Consider the following 15691-nt stretch of genomic DNA (forward strand, 5'->3'; position numbering starts at 1 on the left):
TAATGAAATGAAATGTCAGACAGTAAATATAGTGATAGTTTTAGAGAACACAGTGATTTCAGACGCAGCTTTAGTCTTGTTCACCACTTACAGCTCACCCCTGTCCATATCAGGCCCACCAACAGGAAGTGCTCAAAGATTTGATTGATTTGTTGATTCGATATCTGCAACCACTCCTCATTATCAATCAATCTCCTGTGGCTATGATGTGAGATAATTACTTGCAAATGAGCCTCGTGCTCCACACAGAAAATGGACTGTGTACAGTTTCTAGAACACAGTGTTCTCTAGAGAACCAAGAAACACTGGTGGTTCATCATAGCTTCTTCAGTCCAGAGGAACCTCTGGTAAGTTGATTATTAAAAAACACATGTTGTTTGTTTGTTTGTTTGTTCAAACCCTCAAAACTCAATTTTAAATTCTACTCAGGGACCAGAAACACATCAAACAGATCAGCCTGATTTGAGCAACATGAAATCTAAAAGTTTTCATTCAATCTTATGGGACACAAATCTAATTTTTTCATTTTGAATCATGTCATATATCTGCTATCTCTGTCCTTATTGGTCATGTATACCTTCTCAAGTATGTTGTATAATTACTTAAAGACACTGACTGTTTTACTTAGTGTAACTTAAACAAGGACGTTTTTCAAGAAGATGATACAGAAGAAGAGTCAAAACTCATAATGTCAAACACTGAAATAAACTTTTAATACGGTAAATCTGAAGCATCGTAAGGGTCAAAGTGTATGAAAAACTTGTATATATGATTGAGAAACAGTGTTTGCTCACTGGCTGTAAAATCTCCAACTCAATTCACATCTTGGTCACAATTATTTAATAAACTGAATTTAAAGGGGAAAAGTCAAACATAGAAAATTACAAAATTACATATTTAATTAGGACTTTCTACATCCATCCATCCATAACATATTTACATTTTTATTTTTTAATTACTTTCTATATTATATTCAATGGGATGTAAGGTAATACAATAGCATAATATTAAATCTAATAATATATTATATTATATTATATTACTGTGTTATTATTAATGAATCATCTTCCTTGTTGTTCACGCTCCGTATTTTCAGTGAAGTTGTGTAGAAGTTGTATAAAGTCCGTGTTGTACAGTTTGTTCTCGGTTCTCACTCCTCCCACTCTCAGTCTGATCATATGACCACCAACACTTGACTCCACTTCCTCTCAGACTCTGAAGCTCTCGGTGTTTGTCCAGCTTGAACACACACATACACACACACACGCACACACACGCCTTCCCTCTGAGCAGGAAGCGAAACCGATCCTCGGTCTGAACAGCGGCAGTGTTCTGTGTATGGAGCAGCAGACCCGGTGCTGTGGAGGCCTAATGGCAGGTCTGAGGAGACGAGCCGGAGCGACGGGACGCCGGCAGACCGGACCCCCCGCTGCCCTCACGCTCCTCACGCTGCTGTCGGCGCTGCTCACCTGCTGCGTCAGGTGTGCGGAAGGCGCCAAACCCAGCAATATTGTACTCATCCTCGCGGACGACCAGGATGTTCAGCTGGGGGGGATGGTGAGTTGACTCTCCCGGAAAACACTTCATAATAAATCACCTGTAAAGACACTTGTGTGTTTGTAGTGAGTTTATATCCTCGCCTTATCAGACTTTATGGAGCTTTTACCACAACATTATCCATAAAGCACAGAAACAAGCTTTAAGTACAAAGGTAGGTTCACTTCTGAAGCACATTTCATACACAAGGAAATTCAGAGTGCTTCATATAATGCAAAAGAATAGAAGAGGAGTAATAAAAATAAAAATAACAACATGACTGAAAGAAAAGTAGAAGTAAAATACATAGAACCAGATTAAAAATAAAGAAGCATTAAAGAGGAATGTTTGTGAATGAGTGAACATGCTGCATCATGCAAAATGGCCCTTTCACAGATGATGATCATATGTTTTGTAACTGTGGCTTTAAAATAAATGTATTGAGGCAGAAATATCAAGTCGCGTTAAACAGAGATACTCAAGTAAAGTACCTGAGTAAATGTACAGAGCTACTTACTCAGCTGTAAATGAGAGAAGTGTTTAATCTCCTTGAATCAATACGTCACCATGTGTTCTTGGAAGCAGAAAGTTTTCTCTGGAAAATGCTCGTCAGAGTTTTTTAGACTCCAAGATGATATTTTCAGATTTCTTGTTTTGTCGACAAGAAACAGTCAAAAATGATCCGTTTTCTATCATATAAGACGAAGAACTGCAGCGGTTCCTTGCTCTGAGCAGCTGGAACCAGAAAATATTTGGGATTTTATCTTGATTAACTACTGAAAGAGTTGCAGGTTAATGTTTGACTGATCAGATCTGAACCAAACAGATGTTTGTTCCAGCTGTTATTCCTGATCCACACAGTAACAGCAAGTTTAACAAAGGGTTCATTAGTTATTCAAAATAAAAGCAAAGCATCATGTGTGAACTGAGGAGCCTGTGCTGAACGTGTTGGACACCATCAGCAGTAGATTAGAATCTGAGAGAACAATTTCATAATGTCTCTAGTTGACGTCACAGACTCACAACATTCATTAATTATAGAGTAATTTATTCACAAAGTGTAACGAGGAGTTTATTTTGGAGGCCACACTTCTCCTTTAATCTCAGGTTGTGTGTTGGCACATGTGTCACATGTCTGTTTCTGTTTCTGTTTCTGCAGACACCAATGAAGAAAACCAAAGCCTTGATAGGAGACGCAGGAGCAACTTTCGTGAATGCTGTGAGTACGTTTACCCAGCTACTGTGTTTGAGTTCAGTACAACCACATTTCAGATGGAAATATTTTATACTACTTTGAACTCCATTACCTTTGTCTGCCAGCTAGAGGGACTGGTTTCCTTTCAGGAAACCAAAACATAATGTATTGTTAAAAGATTAAACCTGTGGTTTCCCAACATTTTTGGCTTGTGACTCCTTAGAAAAAAAAATCGTGAGTAGTCGGGTACCCTTGTCACATTTCTGAGCTGTTTTCAGTTCCACCGAAGACACTTCTCCTCTTTACTTCTCACATGGTTTCATTCAAATAACAGTTTAAGGCACAAAGATCAGTCAAATTATCCACAGACTGAGTCATAAAGGTAAAACACTTCATTAAAAACAAAAGCATGAGACAGTATGTCAACATTTAGACTAATGTATGAGCCAGAATGTATGAGATTATGATACTGAGAGCAATTACTACTTTTTTTTTGTCATGAGAAAAAGAAGCAGTTAAAACTAGATCCTTTTAAAGTATCACTGTAATAAAGTACTTCTACATTGTTGTGTGGACCTGAGCTGGATCTGACTCTCACCTGTGGTTACATGTCTTAAAATGTTGAAACTGGATGAGTTACACATCCTCGGCTCAGCTGTCACGTCTCTTTCATCATCTCCTCCTCTCTTCTCCTATTCTGGCCTTCCTCTTAATCACTGCTCTCGCTTCCTTCTCCCCTGAAGTTTACGGTCACGCCGCTCTGCTGCCCCAGCAGGAGCAGCATTTTGACGGGTCAGTACCCTCACAACCACGAGGTGAGGAACAACTCTCTGTCCGGAAACTGCTCCAGCCCTCTGTGGCAGAAAGGTCCCGAAGCCCAGGCCTTCCCCGTCTACCTCAGCAAACAGAAATACCAGACGTTCTTCGGTGGGAAATATCTTAACCAGGTCTGAACACGTGTGTGCTTGTACTTATATTTGTGTAAATTTGTTGACTATCGAGAGGTACATTAAACACCTGATTAACACTGTTGGTAAAATATTTGACTTGAAGAGTCATTTCATTAATATGTGTTGAAAGTTTGAACAAAAAACTCATAACTAGACACGTGTTGCAAAATATACCTGCAGAATAGTTGAGTATGGAGCACCACGCAGTGCTGTAGTTCTCAGCAGCTGTCAGTCATGACAGTGTCACACCTCGGAGGTGTTGCTGTTGCTGTCGTCTGAAAACTGCTTTGAACTTTAAGTATTTTATTCGTGTTGCAGAGGTTCTGGATCTAAATCCTGTCCAGGTGCAGTGGGACACTACAGAAAATATTATAGGAAACAACGGAAAAGCTAGATTATATGATAAAGGCCAAAGGCAGCAGGTGAACCACATGTAAAACACGATGTCTCTTCTGTCACCAGTACGGTAAGAAAGAGGCGGGAGATGTCGGCCATGTTCCTCCTGGCTGGGACCAGTGGCATGCATTGGTGAGTCCCACAAACAAGCATGTCAAGACATGTACACAGAAACAGTTTCTTCAGGTCCTTCTGTTGTCACAACCTTTGCAATATGATTTTCAGGTGGGGAACTCGCAGTACTACAACTACACCCTGTCAGTCAACGGCAAAGAAGAAAAGCATGGAGACAGTTACGAGAAGGACTACCTCACAGACCTCATCGTGAGTTGTAGTCACACTCTGGGTGCTGAGTGCAGTGGCTTGTGCTCGTGCTGAGCCTGTGATCAGCAGTATTCTGTGCATGTGCAGGGACATTTATGTAAGAATTTATAGGAAGAATAAGACTGTTCACCTCCAAACTGTCTGAATCAGCTGCTGTCAGAAATATAAAATGTGCAGTGAGTTTCTCTGTGTGCCAGTCAGCAGAGTGAAAAGTTAATCATCAACAACCAGGCAGTGAATGAGAAATGGACCCAAAGAGTCTGTTTTAGATCGACTAGTTTGTGTGAGAGGATTTACATTTAGACTTTAGGGTGTTTGAGTGAAGACTTTTGTGTTTTTGATTCGTGGCGTGACTCTGCTGTTTCATGCAACAGCTGCATGTCATGCTCATCGGGCGACACATGAGTGCTAACCAGCTGCCTACCTATTCTGTTTTAAATATAGTTCATGAGAGCTGAACTTCCCCTTTGTCGTCTGCAGAGCTGGTAATCAGCTGCATCTGAGAAACACTGAGAGTTTCTCAGTGTTTGTGCAGCTTGTTCAGGCGGGTGGGAAAACAGCTGGACGGAGACACTACCTGAGCAGGAGGGTCTTGGTCTGCTTCCATGTGGACTCTGGTGGTTTGTTTGTGCTGTGAAAGCAAACTGACTCATCACAGGACTGTGTGATCGTAGACATGTGATTTTAGGTGATTTTTAGCATGAACTCAAAGTTTAAATCCATCTGCTGATTATAAACTGGCAAAGAAGCAAAGTGTGGACTAGAATTGTGCAAGCTCATCTGGTAACCACGGTAACGTGCATTGGCATGTGAATGGAGGGATTTTCCCTGATCAGGAACTGAAAGTGTTTCAAACAGGTGTTGAGCATGTGTCCATCAGACAGTCGAATTCATTAGCAGCCAAAGTAATGCCGGCACTGAGAAGTCGGATTTAATGTGCGATGGTGCGACTTGCAGCATTACTCACATCTAGTAGCATGTGTTTAGCAGCAGCTGACCACCTGTAACTACTCATCCTGTGGTGATAATGACTCACAGACGCTGCAAATGCACAACCCTCCCTGTTCTCGCAGCAGTTGCAGTTTGTTTCCTTATATCTGATCCTGGTTCTGTCAAACAAAGCTGCTGTTGTTTCCTCTGAGCTTCCTTCAGTGGTGTTTTCACTCTTGCTTCATTTTGCGATGCAGGTGAACCGTTCCCTTCACTTTCTGGATGACAGGAGCCCTCAGCATCCCTTCTTCCTGATGTTGTCTCCTCCAGCTCCTCACTCCCCCTGGACGGCAGCACCTCAGTACCAGAAAGAGTTCAGTAATGTCAAAGCTCCTCGAGACGGGAGCTTTGACAAACCAGGGAAGGTACGACCAGGAGAGCGGCAAACACCATGAAGTTTAATTACTGCTCTTTAAATTTTCTTCCCAATGAATCTCAATGTGTGTGTTTCAGGACAAACACTGGCTGCTGCGTCAGCCCATCAACCCCATGCCGAATAGCTCCATCAACTTCCTGGATAATGCATACAGGAAAAGGTACATCTCACCAGCAGTCCTCTGCTTTTTTAGCCATGTTAGCGGCAAGGCTCTGGGGTGGCCCAGTTTTACTTCTCACCTGGAAACAGCGATGTACAGGTGTACTTCAGGACCACATGACATCGCTGTTGAATGAGGTCGGAGGTGAACTGTGTGAGGGCAGTGAAACATATGGCTTTTCTGCCTGCTGTTAAGTTACTGTTTGAAAAGGAAATTAACCAGAAACCGTATCTGAATGAATATTCAAGTCTGTTTACTTTGTCTCTCAGAATCGTTTTCACATGGACACTGAGACACTGAGGTTGGTCAGATTTGCTAAAGCTCAGTGTACAAAACACGCAGCTAACAGCTTCTCATTTTTAGCTGGCGCTAACTGTCACCCTCGCTGGTTAGCATGACGAACGTCGACAGCTCACATCGGGTGTTGCTAACGTTTTTTCTGAGAGCAGTTTGATAACACGTCAAACTGAAAGTGGTCTGTTGTTAACGTGCTCTCTGCAGCCAGTGTCTGCACTCAGCTGCACAACTGTATGTATTTAACCTATGTTTAGGTGAATACAAGCATCAGATCAGACTCTTCATTGGCAGAGACTGAACATGAAACAAACATGACTGGAACATCCCTAATTTCCACATTTGAAAATGATTTTAAATAATTATATTCAAACGGTCGTCTCATCTCTCCTGCAGGTGGCAGACCCTGTTATCTGTGGACGACATGGTAGAGATGCTGGTCAAGAAACTTGATAGTATAAAGGAACTGGACAACACCTACATCTTCTACACCTCTGACAACGGCTACCACACAGGTGTGAGCGCGCTCCAGTTAGTCCTCTGACGAATTAATACAGTCCACCTCCTCTCAGTGACGTCTCCTGTAATAATCACCTGTCCTCGCTGTTCCAGGTCAGTTCTCTCTGCCCATTGATAAGAGGCAGCTGTATGAATTTGACATCAGGGTCCCGCTCATGGTCCGTGGTCCTGGCATCAAACCAAACCAGACACTGAAGGTCACGAGACATTTGCCGCCTCTGCCTGTAAACCTTGGTTTGTGTTACGTTTTTCATCGTTTTTATGTGTTAATGTGTTTTGTGTGACTCCTTCAGGCTCCAGTATTGAATATTGACCTTGCTCCGACCATCCTGGATATATCTGGTCTCAACCTGTCTTCAGTGAACGTGGACGGGCAGTCTTTCCTCGGTCAGATGGTCAGCCGTTTCTTTAAATTGACTTAAATGTTTTGCGACGCACTGCTTTCATTTTCCAAACATTAACTAAGGTTTTGTGTTCAGGCTCCCTCACTGCGTAATGGCAGTGCACGGCCCTGTTTCCTTGTTGAATACAACGGAGAGGGACACCCAACAACAGATCCTGCTTGTCCCAAATTAGGACCTGGACTGTCGGTAAGTGTAGTGAGACAATTCAGTCTGGACCAAAGTGGACTGAGTCAGTGACAGTGCACACAAAACACACAAAAAAACAGCATGACAATAATCCCTAATAATCCCTGCACTTAAAACATGATTCTCCTTAGCAATGTTTCCCAGACTGTGTGTGTGAAGACGCCTACAACAACACCTACGCCTGCGTCAGGACCCTCGACAGTGGACAAAACCTACAGTACTGCGAGTTTGCAGACAGCGAGGTGTGAGCATGACTTCATTTTTCTAATTTAGTGACACATGTCTGAGAAAACAGAGGTGGATCTCAGTCTTTGTCCGTCCTTGTGTCCCCCCCCCCCAGTCGTTTGTGGAGGTGTACAACCTGACGTCAGACCCCAGCCAGCTGGAGAACATTGTGAAGAAGGTGGATCCAGCCATCCTGCAGGCTATGAACCAGCGGCTCATCAAGCTGCAGTCCTGTGTGGGTGACAGCTGCCGTGACATCAAGTAAAGAAGAGGCAGTAAACCACAGCACTGCAGCACTCTGTCAGAGGAAGGTGGGACTGGTTTATCTGGTCAGTGACACCTTTTACCACAAGTATGATAGCTGCACAGGCTGTTTTCTCAGAACTCATTTTGACATGTCTCAGGAGCAAAAGCACAGGTGTAAACGATAAATTGAATAATGGCTGGACTCCATTTAGCTGCATCAGTTTCAGGGTCTTGGTGTTGTGGTGCTGGCTCACTGTCACACTGTCATGGCTGACTGAAACACTTAGACACAACAGGGCCACTGTTAAAGGAAAAGTTTGTTGTTGTCCTTTTTTAAACGGGTAATACAATTATTTTCTTTCTTGCTGAGACTTGATACCACTTTCACTCTCATGTCTGAGCTGGTTAGCTTAGCTTAGCTTAGCTTAGCCTAGCATGAAAAACAGTTAGCCTGGCTCAGTCGAAGGCAACAGATATCCACCTACCAGCACGTTTGAGGCTCAGTAACTAACGTGTGACATCCTGTTTGTTAAATCTGTACAAAAGCTAAACCACAAAAATTACACTCTGCAGTTTTATGACAGTTTATTTGCCGGACTGTTTCTTTGTCGGGACATAAACAGCAAATATCCACCGTAAAACTCAGGTTTGACATTTGACAGAAAGCTAATTATTGTCCCTTAATGTTTTGAGTATCACCTGTGCTTTTCCTTCTAGGACAAGTTGTAATGTCTGCAGTGAAAACGGCCTGTTTTCCTGAGCTGTGCTCGTATATTCTACAACACACTTTCATGAGCTGGTGTATTTTGTTTTAAGACAGAGGAAACTCCTCGCCCCATTCACTCTGTGCAGATTGGACTCACTCTGCCGTTGTCAGTCAGTCCATGTTAGTTAGTGTGTTTTTGTGTGTCTGTAAACTCTCTGTTCTTTACAGTGTTTGGGGTTCATAGTGCCAGTGTCTGTCAGATGTGCAGATTTAAACGTAGCTGCCTGTAATCCAATCATCTCTTTAAAGGAACAGTCCAACATTTTAGGAAACATGCTTATTTCTTTTCTTAGAAAATTAGTACAACTCTCACATCTCTCTGCTTCATACAAAGCTTCCTCCAACAACCGGTTAGTTTAGCTTAGCTAAGGTAGTCTGTCCAAAGTTAACAAAGTCTACCTACCAGCAGCTCTAAAGCTCACTAATTTACACGTTTCACGTTACACGTTTATTTAATTCATTCAAAACCTGAAGTGTGAAAGTGACGACGTGCAGTTTTACAGAGGATCACACTACGTTCGGGACTGTTTCGTGGTGCAGGAGTCTCCACTGGTTACCTGGCATGAAATAACCTGGCTCAAAACCACTTAAACAAAAAGTTATAATGAATTAATCAGTGAGCTTTGGAGCTGCTGTTTTCATCTGTTCCCAGTCCTTATGCTGAGCTAAGAAAACTGGCTTCTGGGTCTAGCTACATAACTACTGCACCGATGTGAGAGTTGTGTCAGTCTTCTTATCTAACTGTGAGAAAGATTTCCCAAACTGTCAAACCATCTCATGAAGGTAAATCTTGAGCTGTTTGTTTTTACATTTCTTTGAATTAATGCTCCTAATTTTATCTCTGCAGCACTTTGAATGAAAGAAGCCAAAAAGTCTTTCATGAATGGACACCTCTTCATGTGTCCAGTTACTTCTCCAAATTCGTGCCTCGGATTTTAAAAAAATCTGTTTTAAAATTTTTATCCTGATGTTTGGCTGTGACAATATTTTACTCTGAGTATTAGTGATAAGTTTGTAAAGAGCCTTATGGAGGATGAAGGGCTGGATGTGTTTTTGTGAGGAATTCGTCAAGGGAAATTTTGCATGGTAACATTTGAAATGAACGCTTTAATCCTTTGTGCCTTGTTATTTGCACTGACAAGGTGCATCTGCCTTAAATGTGAACATATTTGCACTGTGATGAAACTGATTAAAAATAAAATCAGAGAAGCAAATGCACTATCTTCTGGATATATCATGATATAACATGCACAGTCTTGTACAATGTACAAGCTTTAGTTTCCGTCTGACATATTGACTTTAACACCAGTTAAGCCTGAGATGAAACCTGAATTGTGGCCTGACCAGGATCGAACTAGTCTGAGTCGTATTGTGTTTTATTCTGTTTTAAATGCTCCTGCTGAATTTTGAGGCCATATGGAGACAGGTATTGCAAACTAGCTTAGGCTATAAATACTATGGTATGAGGAAGTGGTTCCATGGTAACTTATGTCAGACTTACCTGAATCTGTTTTATTAAACACACTGATGTACTGAACTAAGTCTGGTTTAACCGGTAATCCTCCTTTATAAAACACTACATAGATTTCTCAGATTCCCTCTGACTTACAAGCCTTGATGATAAAACTTCAAGTGACAGTACAACAGAGCTGGTTTAAACACAGTGAACTGGAACACTTCTATACACATGCACAGTATTTTAAACCTTGTGCTTGCACACAAATGTTTGTATTTAATTTTGAAAGTCAGTTTTGAGTAAACTGAAAACAGAGGGTGGCATCAGTCAGTGAGCAGGAATGCAGATGGGAACAAAGCCATCATTTTATATTAGATCAATTTAAACTCCAGATGGAAACATTTATGTCTGTACCAACACTACAAAGGTCCATCAGAGGTACTTGTACACAGCTTTCTCTGGCAGGGTCTGAACCTCTAACTTGACGGGACATTTGTAGAAGTGCGACAGCAGAGACTCTGTGTAACCTATTAAGAAGTAAAACTTCTGTGGCTGGAGTTTCTGTAACATTAAAGCGCATATGATGAGCAGGTTGCCGCGTCTTTTGATCACGATCTCATTGGCCAGGCAGCCGTGGAAGGTCCCGAATATGAATCTCCTTATGAACACATCCTCTATGGTGCGTTCAGCTGCTCCCCCTTCTCCTTTCAGGTTACCTGGCAGACATGGGAGGGAGAGTCGGTCCTGAGGCATGAAATACATTAACAATACAATATAATAATACATACAGTAAATGTTTTATGTTTAGGGTGTATTATTATGCAAGCAAGGGACCTTTCTGTTTCCACCTGTGTTGAGTATGTCAGATTTATTTTCTTACTAAAGTGTCCTCTGACTCTTCAGCCACCATAATCCATATGAGAGAGTAGAGGAGCTTGTTGAAATCCTGTGTCAGTTATTATCATTCAATCAGAGCAACTTAACAAACAGAGACTTTTTTTTTGCCCTGGTTTTCACCACCTGCATTACAGAGAGACAGATGGTGGATGGCCCGTGTTACGTATCTCCTCTGGCAGTCATCCAGAAAATACACAAATGCAGTTAACACTCGTGTTTGGAGTTGGAGGGCGTGAGACAGAGGCGCACTTTGGAAACACACTGTGATGCAGCATCCATGTTATATCCAAGTTATTGTGATTACCAGTTTCAATCTTGTAAATGTCATAAACATCAGCTTCCAGGTTATGACTGGAAAACGTTTCTGAAAGCACTAACACCTGACATCAGCCAGAGTCCATCCTTCAAAGCTACTGAACCTACGTTTAACAGATACAAAGCCATACAGTCAGTACACAGTATTTTAAACTTTGTTACACAACTGTCATTAAGTTGTGTAACAAGCTCTGTGACAAGCCTGGTCATGCTCACTGGTATGCTGTGACAGCCATCCTTTGCGGTGGCCAATGTGATGCGGGTGAAATGCTTGCTCATAGGTCACAGGTTTGTCTCCTTTCCCCACTCGGACACGAGCGGCTCGATTCTGAAGGCAGAGGACAAAGAAGAGACCAAAAGTCAGGAAATTCAGTCCAAACATATGAAGACTTTAAGACGCCCTGTGCTTAAGCAGACTGATGATTGGACCAAAGAAGGTGCAGAGTCTTGATCTGGAAGCAAAGCTGCTGAAAGGGAGAATCTGTGCCCACAGAAAACTAATTAGACTAACAGCTTGTCAACCTAAGTCTCAAAACACGTTTTAACAGCTGACAGTTAACTGTGTGATGTATCTATGAAGTTTGGAGCTCAGTGTTTACCTTGCAGCACACTGCAGTGACATGGAGGCCTCTGCTTTGGGAGGAGCTCCATAATGATGTGGCCCTGGATAAAGCTCCCTGTAGACAAAACAGAGGAAACACCAGGAGAGTTAAAAAAAAAAAGAAAGAAAAAAAAAAGCATCAGATTACAACAATGGATTACAACACTGGTTTTGAAAACACTGTAATGTTGTTAAATGTTTCGTGTTTTGTTTTAATGTTCCCATTTCTTTTGTAACTGACTGACTCTCATCTTCTGTGTATTTAACACTGAAAACACTTCTGTGTGTACATGATGTTTCATGTCACACTGCTCTGTTAATAAAGACGTTAAACACGTTTAATGTAAAAACATTAGTGAGATAAGCGCTGTGGTAAAGGAGGTGTTAGGTGTGTCAGCCTGCTTCAGTTAACAGCGACACATGAAACTGAAGATGCTGGTTATCGGTCCGTTAAACTTAAACTGTGCATCGTCGACATGACTTCACAGAAACGTTTTGAACAATGAACTTTAAAATCATTTTTCTCACCAGTAGCCTCGCGCTGCCTGCGCTGCCCAAGGACGCCGCCATGTTTTCTGAGTATTTGTTAGCGCACTGCGCCAAAAGAGCAAACACGGATCTCTGATTTACTTTTTTCCAGCGCTGTTATATTTTTTAACGGATTTAAAACCTTTGATAATTTTAACTCGCATCAAAATGACAAAATAATTATGTTTCATGAAACCCGCGCCTTTAATCTGGAACCATTGATTCGAGCCAAGTATCCGTTTCCACCGGACGACGGGTGGCACGAACCAACCGGATATAGGAAAATAAAATAGTTAGGTGTAAAGGGAGCTGTCGACAGATTGAATATAATAATTACCAACGATGTTAAAACACACGTGATACAGTGTTGTATCATTATACTCAGGTTTTTGTTTTTGTTTTTGTGTAACATACGAACGAATTTGTAGCTGTTGTGCACTTATTTCGAAATTACAAGACCGGAAGTGTTATTGTTCTGGAAGGAGGAACACTGGCGTTGAGAAACGTTACCCAGCAAGTACCGCTGAATTATTTTTTTACTTACATTTCTGAAAACACGGTCTTTTATTTTCGTACGTGAACTGTCGGCAGAGAAAAACGGTCGAATAAAACGTGAGAAGCAGCGATGGCGTCGCCGCTGGAGCTGACAGAGATGTACGACAACGCTCTGCTGGGAATCCTGCAGCATGTTGGAAACATCCAGGACTTTCTGCAGGTCTATTTTGGGTTTTTGTACCGTAAAACGGACTTTTATCGCCTCCTGTCGAGTCCCAACGACAAGATGGGCTTCCCTCCCGGTGTGGCGGAGAAGATGGTGCTTAAGGTGAAGTCTGTCAACATGTCAGATAAATATTTTCTCCGTCTTTGTAACCTGATAAACAGCGACTGAAGTTTTCTAACCCTCCGTGTGAACATGTGCTTGTTTACGGCAGCAGCTCCACACAGTTTTACTACAAATAAAACTCACGTAGTCACAATTTTATTGTTGTAAAAGTACAAAAGTATTAGATTGAAAATAGTTAAGAGAAGTAAAAGAACTCTTTATGCAGAGTGGTTCATTTCAAATTCAAATTCAGATTTAGGTCATTGGATTATAATTATCTGTGCATTCATATGTCAGAACCACTTCTTTGATTAATTTCTTGTAATACAAATACAGTGACGATTATAAAGTTCAGTTGGTGTTGATTGTTTTGGAAACTGGTTTGTGTTGCAGGTGTTTCTGTTATTTACTCTGTCTGAATGGAATTCAGACTGAGACCTGTGTTAATCTTGTGTTCCCTCCACAGACGTTTAAGCTGTTTGAGAAGCTGGCAGAGCACGACAGAGAGCGGCAGCTGAGCGAGATGCAAAGGAGAGAGGGGAAGGATGTTCCTCCGGCCGTTCAGGAGCTGGAGGTCGCCACTGAGCTTCACCAGGAGACGGAGGAGCAGAGCACCGAGGCAGCACAGGCGGAGAGCCCCCCCACGGACGCCGAGCATGTTTCAGCTCCTGCAGCCTCAGAAGCGACTGTCAGCCCACAGCCCGACAGCAGCGGGGGTCCAGGACAGTTAGCTGAGGGGGACCAGGCAGCTGCAGCCAGCACAAACTCTGCAGGGGAGTGAGTAACATCCTGCTGTTTATCCATGAAAAGATTCTTGTTTTTATTGGTGAATCAAATGGTGCAGTTTAGTATAATTAGAAAGTATTAATGTTTGTGATATTTGTCTGTCGTATTTTCCTCAGTTAAAGCTGAGGAGCATTTTAACATATATAATATTTATCAGAAGCATTTACATAATAATAGTTGTATAATTTATTCTAACACATTATTATCTTGCTGAAAGGATTTTTGTGTTAATAATAAGCTAATAATAATAATAATCTGTAAAGTGACCAGTATTGATATCTGTCATATAACATGATAAGAGATGAAGTGAAGTAAAAAGTCCAGTAGTTCCCACTGAAATTTAGTGGCGTGGAAGTGTTAAGTGTTATAAACAGTACTTAAATTCTTGGGTAAATGTACTTTGTTACTTTCCACCTGTGCACCCTGCCCGAACGACGCTGTCCGTGTGTGTTTGTGTACATGTTGTGTTTCAGGAGTCAGGAGCAATTTCAGGCTGATCCTGACAGTTACAACGGGGCGGTGAGGGAAAACTACAGCTGGTCTCAGGACTACACGGACGTGGAGGTCCGCGTGTTCGTGCCCAAGACGGTTCTGAAGGGCAGACAGGTAAACACGGTTATTCATCCACCTGACGCGGCAGGAAGACTGCTCTCGCCTCAGTGACTGCAGGCGTGTCTCACTCTTTTTGTTGTTGCGTCGGTTATTCACAGGTCAGTGTAAGTCTGCAGACCAGCAGCGTGCGAGTGTGTGTGAGGGACGGAGCCGAGGAGAAAACACTGATGGAGGGAGAATTCACACACAAGATCAACACTGAAAACTCTCTGTGGAGCCTGGAACCTGGACACTGTGTGGTCGTGAGTGAACACGTTGCTCAAGAAGTGTCGCTCACAAGAGTTTATTTTTAAATGAACAACTTTTAATCCGGCTTTAAACTGTGTTTGGCTTCCAGCTGTCACTCAGCAAGACCTCGGAGGTTTGGTGGAACGCGGTGCTGAAAGGAGAGAAGGAGATCGATATAAACCAAATTAACCGTGAGCGCACCATGGCGTCGGTTGATGACGAGGAGCATGCTGTTTTGGACAGACTCACGTTCGACTACCATCAGAAGCTGCAGGGCAAACCACAGAGTCACGAAATGGTGAGGACACTCACCACAACAGACACTTTAATAAACACCTACATCCTCTTATTACTACATTAGAATGTGTTATAAAGCATTTATTACATGTTTTTGTAGAAGAAGTCAGATGAGCCATGCATTCATCTCCCTCCCTCTGTATTTGGAACATGTTGAGTAAATGTTTGGCAGGATTTCAGACATGAGACTGACACATAAACCTGCCACCACTTTAACAAAAGAGCTTCACGTCTGAAGGGAAATGTGCAGGTTTGAAGAAGCCACTTGAAAGTTTTTGTCCCATCAGTCGCACTGATGATCAGTTGACTCACCCCTAGATGGCACTGTGGTCTTTATTAGCATGAATGGTACATATTTAACATCCATCTCCTTGTGACTCCACAGAAAGTGCATGAGATGCTGAAGAAGGGCTGGGACGCTGAGGGCTCACCTTTCAAAGGGCAGAAGTTTGACCCCTCTGCGTTTGACATCCCCCCCAGTGCGGTACAGTTCTGAGACTCAGACAAAACTCAGCCAAATATGAACTGAACCCTGCTTTATTTACAGGCCTGGTTGTAATAAAGTCAACGTTTACCTGCTG

The 15691-nt window shown here is 42.3% G+C and overlaps 3 protein-coding genes across 6 annotated transcripts; 2 read left to right on the forward strand and 1 right to left on the reverse strand.

The window, feature by feature from the left end:
* The first annotated feature begins 1203 nt into the window (after nucleotides 1–1203).
* gnsb (glucosamine (N-acetyl)-6-sulfatase (Sanfilippo disease IIID), b) lies at nucleotides 1204–9785 on the forward strand. 3 transcript variants are annotated; one of them, XR_005895441.1, is made up of 14 exons: nucleotides 1204–1557; nucleotides 2696–2755; nucleotides 3475–3678; nucleotides 4144–4209; nucleotides 4303–4401; nucleotides 5589–5756; nucleotides 5845–5927; nucleotides 6618–6736; nucleotides 6834–6937; nucleotides 7034–7135; nucleotides 7220–7330; nucleotides 7462–7572; nucleotides 7671–7884; nucleotides 9415–9785. XR_005895441.1 is itself a non-coding variant. In XM_041058380.1 (14 exons), the coding sequence occupies exons 1-13, from the start codon at nucleotides 1339–1341 to the stop codon at nucleotides 7818–7820; spliced, it is 1596 nt and encodes a 531-aa protein (XP_040914314.1). In that variant the 5' UTR covers nucleotides 1204–1338; the 3' UTR covers nucleotides 7821–7866; nucleotides 9415–9785. The 3 variants fall into 3 exon arrangements, 2 of the variants coding, with proteins under 2 accessions (XP_040914314.1, XP_040914313.1); XM_041058380.1 differs by having other exon boundaries at nucleotides 7671–7866; XM_041058379.1 differs by having other exon boundaries at nucleotides 7671–9785.
* Nucleotides 6173–12572, reverse strand: mrps24 (mitochondrial ribosomal protein S24). 2 transcript variants are annotated; one of them, XR_005895442.1, is made up of 5 exons: nucleotides 12365–12572; nucleotides 11835–11912; nucleotides 11452–11563; nucleotides 10286–10739; nucleotides 6173–6183 (listed from the first exon to the last, which is right to left on the reverse strand). XR_005895442.1 is itself a non-coding variant. In XM_041058382.1 (4 exons), the coding sequence occupies exons 1-4, from the start codon at nucleotides 12404–12406 to the stop codon at nucleotides 10456–10458; spliced, it is 516 nt and encodes a 171-aa protein (XP_040914316.1). In that variant the 5' UTR covers nucleotides 12407–12572; the 3' UTR covers nucleotides 9886–10455. The 2 variants fall into 2 exon arrangements, 1 of the variants encoding a protein (XP_040914316.1); XM_041058382.1 differs by lacking the exon at nucleotides 6173–6183 and having other exon boundaries at nucleotides 9886–10739.
* A 160-nt stretch (nucleotides 12573–12732) lies between these two features.
* On the forward strand, nucleotides 12733–15691 carry nudcd3 (NudC domain containing 3). Its single transcript, XM_041058381.1, has 6 exons — nucleotides 12733–13187; nucleotides 13654–13964; nucleotides 14447–14579; nucleotides 14684–14827; nucleotides 14923–15111; nucleotides 15496–15691. Exons 1-6 carry the CDS (start codon nucleotides 12990–12992, stop codon nucleotides 15604–15606), a joined length of 1086 nt encoding a protein of 361 aa, XP_040914315.1. The 5' UTR covers nucleotides 12733–12989; the 3' UTR covers nucleotides 15607–15691.

Source organism: Toxotes jaculatrix, chromosome 16 (genome assembly GCF_017976425.1).
Source record: "Toxotes jaculatrix isolate fToxJac2 chromosome 16, fToxJac2.pri, whole genome shotgun sequence".
In the NCBI taxonomy this organism is placed as follows: Eukaryota; Metazoa; Chordata; class Actinopteri; family Toxotidae; genus Toxotes; species Toxotes jaculatrix.

Coding starts and splice junctions, on each gene's coding strand:
- gnsb (XM_041058379.1), top strand. CDS start 1,339: ATGGAGCAGCAGACCCGGTGCTGTGGAGGCCTAATGGCAGGTCTGAGG. Junction 1,558..2,695: donor ATGTTCAGCTGGGGGGGATG/GTGAGTTGACTC, acceptor CTGTTTCTGCAG/ACACCAATGAAGAAAACCAA. Junction 6,938..7,033: donor AACCAAACCAGACACTGAAG/GTCACGAGACAT, acceptor TGACTCCTTCAG/GCTCCAGTATTGAATATTGA.
- mrps24 (XM_041058382.1), bottom strand. CDS start 12,406: ATGGCGGCGTCCTTGGGCAGCGCAGGCAGCGCGAGGCTACTG. Junction 11,564..11,834: donor TCACTGCAGTGTGCTGCAAG/GTAAACACTGAG, acceptor CTCTGCCTTCAG/AATCGAGCCGCTCGTGTCCG. Junction 10,740..11,451: donor ATGGCTGTCACAGCATACCA/GTGAGCATGACC, acceptor CATGTCTGCCAG/GTAACCTGAAAGGAGAAGGG.
- nudcd3 (XM_041058381.1), top strand. CDS start 12,990: ATGGCGTCGCCGCTGGAGCTGACAGAGATGTACGACAACGCTCTGCTG. Junction 14,580..14,683: donor CGGTTCTGAAGGGCAGACAG/GTAAACACGGTT, acceptor GGTTATTCACAG/GTCAGTGTAAGTCTGCAGAC. Junction 14,828..14,922: donor AACCTGGACACTGTGTGGTC/GTGAGTGAACAC, acceptor TTTGGCTTCCAG/CTGTCACTCAGCAAGACCTC.